Source organism: Ictidomys tridecemlineatus, chromosome 7, assembly GCF_052094955.1.
Source record: "Ictidomys tridecemlineatus isolate mIctTri1 chromosome 7, mIctTri1.hap1, whole genome shotgun sequence".
NCBI classification, from domain to species: domain Eukaryota; kingdom Metazoa; phylum Chordata; class Mammalia; order Rodentia; family Sciuridae; genus Ictidomys; species Ictidomys tridecemlineatus.
The window spans coordinates 104479679-104492036 of record NC_135483.1 but is presented as its reverse complement, the minus strand read 5'-3'; the positions used below and the strand labels follow the sequence as shown (position 1 = coordinate 104492036).

The 12358-nt window shown below is 52.3% G+C and overlaps 1 protein-coding gene across 14 annotated transcripts in view; it reads left to right on the top strand.

Moving 5' to 3' along the window:
- The window catches only part of Bin1 (bridging integrator 1), a 56870-nt gene that overhangs the window by 21025 nt on the left and 23487 nt on the right, over positions 1 to 12358 (top strand). For all 14 annotated transcript variants that reach the window (XM_005315884.5, XM_021721813.3, XM_040294193.2 and 11 more), the window contains one exon: positions 7613 to 7693. In XM_005315884.5, the coding sequence (XP_005315941.1) occupies positions 7613 to 7693 (81 nt within the window). Of the gene's footprint in view, positions 1 to 7612; positions 7694 to 12358 lie in introns of those variants that run through there.

Sequence of the window (12358 nt, the reverse complement as noted above, 5' to 3'; positions counted from 1 at the left end):
GCCTCAGCAATTTAGTGAGACCTAAGCAATTTAGTGAGACCCTGTCTCAAAATGAAAAATAAAGAGAAATGAGGGTGTATCTCAGTGGTTAAGCACCCCTGTATTCAATTCCTAGTCCCTCCACATGAAAAAAAAAAAAAAAGGAAAAAAAAGTTATAGTTATTCTTGCTCCAGGAAATCTGGCAAATATGAGTCAAACCATGGGGTCAAATTATAGCATACCAGGTAGGGGCCATTCTGTGGTAATGCAGTTGGAAGAGGTCAATGTCACCTCTGTAGTACTCTTGCCAAAAATATGTTCAACCTCAGCATAATAACAGGAAAATACTCAAGTGAATCCAGAGTTTGGGATTCTCCAAAGGGCTGGTTTGTACTTTAAAAAAATTGTCAAAATCATAAAAAAAATAAGTGATAAATAGGTGTGTGGGAAAATATTCTGAATTAAAGGATCCAACAAACAAGGCAATGTGTGAACTGTGCTTGGATCGCATGTTGGAAAGTGAACAAGTCATCTAGAGGTGAGGGACATTTTGGGGTTTAAGTAGGAATATTTGAATATGGACTGTATATATAGTCCATGTAGGTATATCTATATGTATATAATATTATTAAATAGGTGTTAAGCATATTGGGGGTGCTTGTGCCATTATAGATATATAGAAAATTCTTTAAAGTTTTTTGGGGGGTACCAGGGATTGAACTCAGGGACACTTGGCCGCTGAGCATATCCCCAGCCCTATTTTGTATATTATTTAAAGACAGGGTCTCACTGAGTTGTTTAGTGCCTTGCTTTTAATTGAGGCTGGTTTTGATCTTAGGATCCTCCTGCCTCAGCCTCCTGAGCTGCTGGGATTACAGGTGTGCACCATTGCTCCTGGCTAGAAAATACTCTTAAGATCTGTGCTGAAGTATTTAGTGGTGAAGTCTTTTGGGGTGAAGGGTCATGGTTCTGCAGGTTGTTTTAGGTTGGTTGGGCAAATGTAAAAGGGACCAAACTGTTTTTATATGGAGAGATAAAAGCAACTGTGGTCAAATGGTAGCAATTAGTTGGTGGACCAACGAGAAGGGTAGATGACAGTATGTTGCACTATTTCAAAATTTTTTGAGGTTTATCTTTTCAAAATAAAAAGTATTTGATGGGCATATGAAATGTGGTAGTAAATGGTGGCTTTGAATCTCTTTTCTGACCCCTTTACTCTCTTGGGGCTGTTGTTGGAGGCTGGATTACTGGAGGCCACCCAGACCCTCCACCTGGCAGTGTGGGAGTGGGCTTAGGCCACTCCAGTGTCTGAGCAGATCATGGGGATTAGGAGGAGTCGCTTGTCCCTCTGGGGAGGTGCCAGCTGCAGTTAGGAGTGTGCTTGGGAACAAGGGAACCTTGTGTGTTGTGTTTGAGAGATGGCCTTGGAGGGGGTTTGGGAGGCTGAGGGGCCTGGTGACAGGTGGGACCCTGCAGGATTGTCCTCAGGAGAGGCCAACTCTGCCCTCCCCAGTTTTGTGGGCCCAGCAGTGAGAGTCCTCTCAGGGCAGGAGAAGAGAGGAGGGAAGGCCTTGTATCCTTTCTCTGCCTGGGTGCCCACCCACACAGACCCTGCCTCGTTGCAGGCTTGTCTTTTGATGTCCCCAGCATCTTCAGGCATGTCCCTCAAGGCCTCAGAGCTTGTGGTGGTGAAGACTTGCAGCTGGTGGCCCTCCCCTGTCTTCCTGGGAGTCCCCTTGAGCATTAGGGCAGAAGGACAAGGGCCCTGTTCAGTCAGCTGCAGCTCCCAGCCTGGCAGACCTGAGCTAGGTGTGGGACTGGGGGTGGGAGAGATTCAGAAGAGAAAGGCCCAGGGTGTCAGGGAGACAGCCTGAAACCAAAAGGCCCTGGACAGGTGGGCAGACCACTGATTGTCTTTAGCTTGATTCTGGGGATCCCCTCTCCCTTTTGCCTTGGAGAACTGTTTCCCCCAGAGCAGGCTGGGGCCTTCTGCTGGCCTCGCTGCCTGCCTGGGGAGCTTTGGTGTGAACTGCAGGGGCGTGAGGGCGTATATCCTGTCACTGTGGTCCCTGACCGCAGGCTCTGCTGGGAGGAAGAAGTTCGGGGAAGACACCCTGCCCCCCGGCTGGGCTCACTCTTCGACACCACCTTTCTGAGGCTGCAGCTGAGCCAGTGCTGGGAGGAGATAATGAAGAAGGTGAAGGCCAGATGCCTCTTCTGGGGTCTCAGCAATGTGGTGGTGGGTGAAAGGGACAGGGATATGCATATGGGTGTTTGTGTGGTGAGGTGTGGGGAGCATTAACTGGGGGTTGCCTTGGCCTCATTTCTGCCTCTTGCTGCAGGTGGGAGGGGGGTGCCTGGTCTAGCAGAGCAGCCTTATGCCTTCCTGCCTGGAATCCTGGATCAGGGCTGATTGAGAATGTGACCTTGTCCCTGCCTCCCTCAGGCTTTCCTCCTGGCTCCTGGTTTGGCTCGTCTCACTGGTCCTGGGTTCTGAAAAGTGCTTTTCCTTGCCCCAGTGCCTTGGTGGTGAGTGTGTGTCTCCAAAGTGCAGGGGGCCTGGCCACTCTCTGGGGTGAGGCAGACAGAGATCAGAGCCCCCAGGAGGGGATTGCCTGGAACCCAAGGCTCAGCCAGGAGAGGTCACACGACTGCTCATCTGAGCAGTGCCCTCCCTGCCTGATCCTTGTCCCTCCCTGGTCATGGCTGCTCCCAGCTGGATGACCTAAGACCATTGGTCCTGATTTGTCTGTACCCACCTGTCATGTGTCACAGGAGGTGAGGGGGAAGTACTTGGTGTCTTGAAGTTCATGCAGGGGTGGGGGAGGTCAGAAGTGATGAGCAGCCTGTGGGGGCTTCCCCTCTCTCTGAGTTTGGTGGCCTGCACTGACATGTATCCTTGAAACTCACTCCTATGTTCAGGGCTGTTTAGGGGCTTGGCTGGACTCCCCATATCAAGGGGAGAGACTGGCCCTGAGCTCTTGTTCCTGTCCTAGGCTGTGACAAGGGCCACAATGCGGGGATGGCAGGGCCTCCTCCCTTTTCTGAAGTACATGGGACCCTCTTGCCAAGCCCTCATGGGCTCTGGCACCAGGAGGCACAGAGCCCTGTTGTGTCTGGGAACCTCCCAGCCTCCCAGGGGAGAGGCTGAGCCGTGTGGGTGTTTGCAAAAGGCGGTTCTGGAGCCAGCCACGTGGCAGCCTGTTGTCCAGCACTTCAGCTCCACTCACGCCTGGCCTCCGGCTGAGGATGTGGTGAGAGGAAGCTTTGATATGAAGTGACACTGAGTGGCACTGATAAGGCTTCCTGAACTAAACACTGGTTCTGCCCGGCCCTTCCTCCCTCCCTCCCTCCCTCTGCTAGCTAGGGGTGTCTAGCCGGGCTTCTTCTGTCACATGAACAAAGACTCTTCTTTGTTTATTACAAAGTGAGGCACCTATGGTTAAGTGTAGGACAAATGTAAATGATGCTGGTGGTCTGGGGCCTGCCCCACTCCCTCAGCTTCCGTGTAACCTTGAGGAGGCTGTGAACAGCCCTGTGTCACCTGGCCCTCCTCCTCTTTCAGCTCTTTCTCATCCTTCCAAACCCAGCTCAGTTGTCCCATATTCCCTGAGTCCTGCTAGGCGAGGCCCATCCTGGACACTTACTGCCTGCCCTGTTCCCCACCACCCCCCGTCCATCTGTGAGCTGGGCACAGGGAGTGCCCACTCTTGGTGTGTTAAATGGGTGGGATGTGGACCCTGTCAGAGTAGAGAGGTGTGTGTGTGTGTGTGTAGTTTGTGCGCATGTGTGTGCATGTGCGTGACTCGCAGGTGAGTCTCCTGACGGAAGGCACTGGTAGGGATGGAGAGAGCAACCTTGTATCCCTGGGATGCAGACAGATACCGAGGTGACCAAGCAGCATTTAGGTGTCCTGGGTGTAAGGGCTGGTCAGAAAGGCCTCCTCTTCTGGTGGCTAGGGTGTGGCAGGGCTCCCACTCATGGAAGGAAGAATTAGAAGCTGCACTGAGAAAGGTGGTGGGGAATTGTCCCTGACCTGGGACAGGCAGTGTCCAGTGGTCCCCCCCATCCCCACCCAGGCACTGGAAACTCCTTGAAGGTGGGGCCTTGTGCCCTCGTCTCTTGTCTCCAAGAAGGGGTGAGTGCAGGGAGGGCTGAACAGGGCTGCTTCTCTGGGCCTTGGCTGTGCTGCATGTTCCGTCTTACTCTTGTTTCAAAGTTCCGCACTTCGGGGGCTGAGTGCCTTCTGTCTAAAACACAGGAGGAGACTGAGTCTGAGAGAGGGGTATTTTGTTCACAGTCACATGGGTGCTCTTGAAGCTCCTGGCTCAATGTGCCAAAAACCAGTGAAAATATCTTGTGTGTCTGTCCTGTGTCTAGCCTTTGTGGAAGCTGAGGACCCAGAGATAATGGGGATGCTGTCCCTGACCACTAGCTGTTCATATAGGCAGGGCAGAGGCATGAGATGGACACTCAGGCACATCACACAGCAAAAAGGAAAGTGGGTGCAGGCCCACAGTGGCTCAGAGTATTTTTGGGGACGAGAGAAGTCAGGGACCATTTCACAGAGGAACCTTGTCATCTGAGCAAGGTTTTAAAGGGTGCGTAGGAGTTGACCGTGACCACGTCTAGGGTGTGTGGGTGATCTTGGGTTGCAGTCTGTCTGGACCTGGTGGGAGGGATGGGGATCTTAGACCCAGCTTCCAGTGGTGTGAGGCTGCCCTGCAGGCATTTAAGGGACTTGGTGTTTTTGAGTATGGTGGGCTAGGCCCTGCCAGAGGTTTTACAGACATGATCCTTGCAATCTGGGAGGTGAGTGTGGATAGTTTCTTGATTTTGCAGATGAGGCACTTGAGTGCTGATTTTTTTGGCTCATGGAGGTTTTGCTTTGATTTTCTCCTCTCACCCCAGGGTCAGTCCCTGGCACCCAGCTGTGTTTGCCCAGCTATGTCCTGTAGCACCCTCATATCCACCCCTGCCCTCCTGTCCGCCGTTCTCATCCTCTCTCCATCCTTGGTGACCTGTGGAGGCCTTGAGAGGTTTGACTGTTGTCTGTGATGTGCCTCATCTCTTCAGTCTCCCCTGTCTGATCTCTGCCCTGGCTACCACAGCCCCACATGCTTCCCTCTGTCTCCGACTGGGATGCTGCTCCAGCAGAGATTCCCAAGGCAGGCAGAGAGAGATGGCCAGTGCCCAGTGAGAGCACTGGCTTCCTAGGTTGGGCCAGGGAAGATGTAGCAGGGCAGTGACCACCTTGCAAAGTCCAGTCAAGGTGGGTCAGGTGCTGGCTGGGCCCTGGGTGGGCAAAGTTGGCATTCCAGAAAGTGTGGCCCACCTTGGTACCTTCAAAGGGAAGACGTGCCAGAGGACATGGTGCATGGTGATCCGCTGGCCTTGGACAGCTGCTGGACTGGCCCCCTGTCCTAGGGCTCCCTGTCCTTCTTGCCTCTTTATTTTTCCTCCCCTGCTATTATATCTTTCTCCCTCTCAGTGAGCTCTGGGGTTGGAGGAAGCATGGCCATGGGAGGGAGGGAAGTATGGGAGAACCTGCCAGCCCTCTGGTCAGGGCTTCCTGTTGGCCTCCTGATCCAGTTCCTGCTTTTCCCCAAATCCTTCCTGTCTCCTGGCCTTGGGTCTCCCTCTTTATCCTAACCTTCCCACCTTACCTCTGGCCTCTGCTTCTTCTCCCAGTCATAGCCAAAGAGGAACAACTGTAAATGACCGGGGTGGGGGTTGGGGGAGTTGGCCTCTGAGGTTTCCAGCCGAAGTAAAGCATGTGGTCGTGTGTATGTGTGAATGTACAGGTGTGAGAGTGTGTGTGTGACCGTAAGGACAGGGGCGGGCAGGCATTGCCTGTGGGTTATGAAGGAGGAAGCAGTGTGGCTGGAGCAGGTCACTCCTAACAGTCCGTTCAGATTGGGCGCTGATTCCAAGTGACCTCAGACTCGACCTGGCCACCTCTGTCTGGGATGCTTACCTGCCAGCTCAGGGTTCTCTGTGCTCCCTGTGGTGGTCATGGCCCTTGAGCCCAGGCAGTGGACTCATGTGGAGACGTGGGGCTGCCCCGCTCCTGCTCAGCTCCCTTGCCAGCTGCCAGGTCGGGGTGGAGCTCCCAGGGAGGAAGTGTGTGATGAGCAACACCTGGCCACTCACTCTGTTTCTGAAGCCTCCCTCCCGGTGTTATCCCTCCAGCAAGCCTGTCCGAGGCTCTTGGCTGATGGTGGAGCCTGGGAGGCTGTAAAGCCCAAGGGACTGTCTTCCTATCTTCATCCATTCTGTGTTGCTCTAACAGAAAACTCCAGCTGGATGATTTATAAAGAGAATGTCTTAGTCAGCTTTCCATTATCCTAAGAAATATCTGAGATAATCTACTTAAAAAAGAGGAAAGTTTTATTTTGGGTCATAGTTTTGAAGATTTCAAGCTGTGGTCACTTGAGCTGTTGCTTTTGTGTCTACAGCAAGATGGTACATCATTGTGGTGTAGCAATCTGCTAGACTTGTGGCAGCAGGGAGGCCAAGAGAGAGAACAGGAGGGGCCAGGGTCCCAATACCCCTTTCAAGGGCAGTGACTTCCAACGAGGCCCCACCTTGTAAAAGTTCCACTGCCTCCCAACAGTGTACTGGCTGGGGACCAAGCCTTGAACAAGGGCCTTGGGGCATACTATTTAAATCATAGTAGAAAAGAAACTTATTTTTTATACTTCTGGAGACAGGGAGGTCCGAGATTGATTGAAGGTCTCCTGGGGAGACCTTCTTGGCAATCATAAGATGGCAGAAGATATCCCATGACAAGAGAGTGGGCATGAGAGGAACCAAGTAGCTTTTATGGTTGGCTCTCTGTATCCACAGGTTCTGCTCCAACCAATTGTGGATTGAAAACATTTGGGGAAAAAAATTCCAGAGTTCCGACAAGCAAAACTTGAATTTGCCACGCATTGATGGAATCCATATGAATGAAGCAATGTGTGGGTGCTCCCTCCTGTATCCGCCCACCATTCCAGAGACTCTGCCTCTCCAGCTCCTTGAGCATCGTTTGCCTCTTGTCTTGTGCCTTGTTCTTGTACCGGGTAGCTAGGCCCACAGCAGTTGTGTCTGTATTGAACGCGTGCAGACTGTTTTTCTTGTCGTTATTTCCTATACAACACAGTAGAACAACGTCTTACACAGCATTTGCATTGTATTATGTTCTCTAAGTAAACTAGAGCTGGCTTAAAGTCTGTGGGATGATGTGTGTAGGTTATGTGCAAATACCAGGCCGTTATTCTATAACCTACTTGAACATCCACAGATTTTGTTTTCCCAGGATATCAGCAATATAACAAAACCCGACTCTCGAAAACTAACCCATTTTCTTGATAATGACATTAATGCCTTCATGAGGTTCTGCCCTTACCTACATTAGGCCCCATCTTCCAACATCGCTGCATTGAGGATTAAGCTTCCAGCACAGGAACTACGAGGGACAGGTTCAGCTCATAGCAGCTGGGAGATCTCTTGATGGTCCTCGTGCCTGGGCTGGGTGATATGGTCCGCAGACCCCCTCATTCTCATCTTGTGGTCTTGGCACATCAGCACCCTTGTTTTGGCTGTTCTACTTCTCATGATAACACTCTTCTCTCTCTGTCTCGGCAGGTCCTTCAGAAACTGGGGAAGGCAGATGAGACCAAGGATGAGCAGTTTGAACAGTGCGTCCAGAATTTCAACAAGCAGCTGGTGAGTGTAGTGACCCTTGGCTTTGGGGAGCTCATGGGAATTGAACTGTGGCTTCCATGTGGAAAATGGGAAGGACCAGATCTGTGGAGTAAGAGGGATTGGAGGGGGATCAGTGTGGGCTGGTGGTGTCACCAAAGACCTGGAGGAGAGGGCACTGGCACTGGCTAGGAACACTGGAAAAGAAGAGGGTCAGGGGATACTCTAGAGAGAGTGATGGGGGAAGGGGAGGGTAGGTGGGAGCGGGCACTGGCTGGTGGCCAGACTCTGGAAGAGCTTGCATGCCAAGGCAAGTGGGAGCTACAGAAGCTTCATGCCAGGGGAGTGGCATCTGCAGGATTTAGTGTGGGGGCAGAGCAAGCTGGATTTGATTTGGGCATCTGCTGAGTATGATGGGTGCTGGGCTGAGTAACAGGCTCCAGGCTGGGTTCTGTGGATGATGGTGGATGCCTACAAACAACCCCAGGTGGCCTGTACGAATAGTTACCTTGTGTAGATGGAGCAGCTGAGGTTCTAGAAGTGAGGTGATTCATTCAAGGCCAACCAGTTTGGGAAGTGGATGCAGACCCCTACTTATCTGCTTATAAAACCTGGAGGGGGTTTTCAGGGCATCCTTACCAAGGACCATTCTAGGCTAGAGGCCAGTGACCGAAAAAGGTTTAATCACACTTGGCAGTATGGGGCAGTGGTTAGATATGAGGGAGGACTCCCCTACTGAAGGGAAAACTCTGAATATCCTGACTAGGCTGTCCTTGAAACTCCCCGCTGGAGATTTGCTAAGTCCAGAAAAAGGGGGAGTGAGATGAGCCTGTCAATTCTTCTTTCCCTGGGGAAGAACAAGGTAGCAGGAAGGGAAGGAGATCTGGGCCATGACTTTATGGCTTCAGAAGGGCAGATAGAGATGTATAGGACAGATAGCGGTGGTGGCCAGTGGAATGGGACTGGGCATTGGGAGTGAGGTCAGGATCTAAGCTCTGCTAAGAGTGGGGTTGGGTGGGCACAGACTCTTGATACTTCTTCTCCATGGCTGTGGTCTTTGATGGTTCCTATCAAAACCTCTGTAGCTGGAATGAAACCCAGGGGAAGGGGTCTCCTTTGGAGACTACTGACAGCTCACTGACCAAGGGCTAGGAGCATTCCAGAGTGACAGAGAACAGCTGGGAGAGGGCTGGGAGCTTTCTGGGAGAGGGCCAAGGAGCATACTGGGAGAGGGCCAGGGAGCATGCTGGGAAAGGGGCCTGGAGCATGCTGGGAGAGGGCCAGGGATCATGCTGAGAAGGGGGTATGGAGCATGCTGGGAGAGGGGGCCTGGAGCATGCTGGGAGAGGGCGCCTTCAGCGTGCTGGGAGAGGGCCAGGGAGCATGGCTGGGAGAGGGGGCCTGGAGCATGCTGGGAGAAGGCCAGGAAGCATGCTGGGAGAGGGCCAGAAAGCATGCTGGGAAAGGGATTCTGGAGCATGCTGGGAAAGGGGGCCAGGGAGCATGCTGGGAGAGGGGTTCTGGAGCATGCTGGGAGAGAGCTGATAGCATTCTGGGAGAGGACTAGGGAGCAAGCTAGGGGAGGCCTCAGAGCCAAGCTACCCTGGTCTGCCAGAAAGGCTGAGCCCAAGAGGCTCCCAGAGCAGGGATGGGAGCCATCATATCTGCTTGTCCCCCAGACCAGAAATTACAGGTGTTTTAAGACCCTTGTGGATCCCATAACAGGCCACATCTACTGTGTTAAGTTTCCTCAAATCAAATAAAGGCTTGAACAAGAAATCTAAAGCCTCAGTTCTGATTCAGTCTCTTGGAAGCTCCAGATATGTCCCCTTCTTAGCTGTTTTCCTCAGTTTGTGGGCAGCTCGGAAGTCCTTCTAGGGATTGCTGCTACTTGGATACTTACTATGGGCCATGAGGTGTTATGTGTTTTGTAGACATTTCCTTGCAGCCCTTGAAATGGACGCCAATATTCTCTTCATTTTGCAAATGTAGCACTTGAAGCTCAGAGAGGTTAAGCAAACTTTCTCAAGCCCACACTACTGGTTTGGGGACTTGGGGATTTCAATCCAGACCCTGGACCCTTGAATTTATTCTTGAGTTTCTTCTCTGGAGCTGACCCCTAGTCCTGAAGGCAGGTGGCTGGGTTGGTGGGAAAGCTGTAGTCCCAGAGAGGGCATGGTAGCATCTCCCCAGAGCAGGCTGGACTGTTTGGTGGAGGTGAGGAAAGAAAGCATAGATGTGGAAGCTGAGGTTCCCATGGCCTGGCTCTAGAGCTGAAGCCACAACATTGCTCTCCCTACTCCTCCCTTGGAGTGACCCCTTTTGAGTCCCTGGTCCTGGACAAATAACCCCTCGCTGATCTTTGGGCAGAGGTACTGGGTAGAGATGCCAGGGCTAAAGATAGCCAGTGCTGGTGGCTTCCTGGCTGTGGGCTTAGAGTGGTCACCTGAGCTGGTGCTTTTGTCTGCCCCAGGTTTGGTGGGGTGACTGACTTATCCGGGGCTGGGGGTGATAGTGGTGGTGGACAGTTTTGAAGTTTCATTCAAGTGTTGGGGTAACCCTCCTGTGGAAGTCAGCTTTTTTGTTCCTCCGACCAAAATACCTGACAAGAACAACTAGAGGAAAGATTTATTGTTTGCTCACGGTTTCAGAGAGTTCAGTCCGTGGCTGGCTGGCTCCATTGCTTTGGGTTTGAAGTGAGGCAGAATATCATGGCAGAAGGGTGTGGTGGAGGAAGGTGCTCAGATCATGGCAGCTGGGAAGCAGAAAGAGAGAAAGACAGGAAGGAACCAAGGATAAGATAGAGTCACCAAGGCACACCCCCAGTGACCTGCTTCCTTCAGCCATGCTCCACCTGCTGTAGGTTGAAGATACGGTTCTGCGGTATTATGTTTTCTCACTTTTCCCGCCATAGTCTGTTTAGCTTTTAGTAGATGAATCCACTAATGAGGTCAGAGTCCTCATAGTTCACTTGCTTCCCTAAAGCCCTACTACGGGACATTGCTGCATTGGGGACCACGTCTACAATACATGAGCCTTTGGGGGACATTCCAGGTCCAAACTATAACACCTTCCTTGAAGGTTATGGCACCCACTGGTATATGCAGATGTCTGGGGTGTGGCATGAATGTTGGGGTTGGGACTGGTGTGAGGGTCACTGCCCTTGAGAGAGGAAATGAGGGAGCTGCTGTGGATTTGGCCTCAGCCAACCTACAGGGCTTGGTGGGGAGCCGGGAAATGCAAGATGGAGACAGTACAGAAAGCCTCGAGACTCTCCTGCCTCTTTACCCGTGTGCCCCAGTATCATTAGGCCCAGCATTAGGGGTGGACAAGGGTAGCAGAGAATTTAGTCTCCAGGGAAGAAAATTTTTCCTGTGAGGGCGAAGCCTTGGAGAGGGTGTTGCTCACGTTTCCATCACCTGCTCTCGTAATGAGCCCCTCTGGGCCCGTTTGGTGCTGGTCATAGGCCCTTGTCTTCTGGCCATTCACTGAGGGACCATAGGGGCCTACTTGGCCCCCTTACTTCTGGAGCATTGCACATCATGCCCAGCTGGAAACCGTCTTGGCTTTTGAAGGTTGGCCAAGCTCTACTTCTTAGGGTCCCCTTGCAGCTTGCAGGACCCAAGACTCTCTGAAGTGGGGCAGGTCTGGTTTCTTCTTTAACCTGGGGCCCACCTGGGTTCTGCTCACAGTGGGTAGCCCTGGATATTGAGTGAAGACTGATCCCCGAGCATTGAATGGTGAGGGGCAAGAGTCAGAGCTGGAGCCAGAGGGGTCCTTGTGGCAGGGGGCCATCCTTGTCCTCCAGACCTTCCAGGAAGCTGGGTTCTTGAGTCTGCAGGGGCTCGGGGATGATGGCTGAGCCATCCCTTTCTGGCACTGCCTCAGGTCCTTATTAACTCCCACAGGCCAAGTTGGGCAGTGGCCCCAGAATCTTCTCCTTCTCCAGCTGGGCTCTGCAAAGAGTGTGCTTAGAACCCAAGAAGCTTCCAAAAAATTATTTCCCAGGCATCCTGTTTAGGAGACTGAGGGAGCCAGTTTAGAAGTGAGCACACACAGTTCTGATTGGTCCAAGAGGGGCTGGCTTGGATGGGATCCAGGGCAGAGGAAGGCATTGTTCACCTCGAGGACTGACTGCCGAGTGCGGCTTAGGGATCCAGCTGCACAGGAGAGGCAGAGCTCCCGGCAGCCCCTTGCACATCTGCAGACCACGTGCTTGCTTACAGCTCAGCGTTGTCCTGGAAGCACAAGAGGCCCTGGTACAGCCAGCAGCCCCGGTTAGTGCAGCTGCCCACCCCATGGGGAACCCTTTACTTGGGTGTCGTCTAGAGGCAGGTGGGGATCAGGCCAGAGGTGCAGCTGGGTAGGGGGAGTCTTTGCAGGGAAAGAAGCCAGGTCTGGAAGATTCTATGATATCAGATGACCCAATGGCGTTGCATCATGAACACACTTGAATCCTCATCTCGCCCAACAAAGCATTTAATTGTTAGATTAGGGAGCAGTGTCAAGAGTGGATGGAGCTTTCCTCATTGGTCAGTCGGGCAGGGTGCACAACCCATCCTTGCTGGCATTCTAGAGAGATCTGAACATTCGTTTCTTCATTTGATTTTTAATCAGTAGCCTCACATTTAGGTTTGATCAGGGTTATTTACTATACAGTTGACCCTCCTTATCTGTGTGTTCTGAATT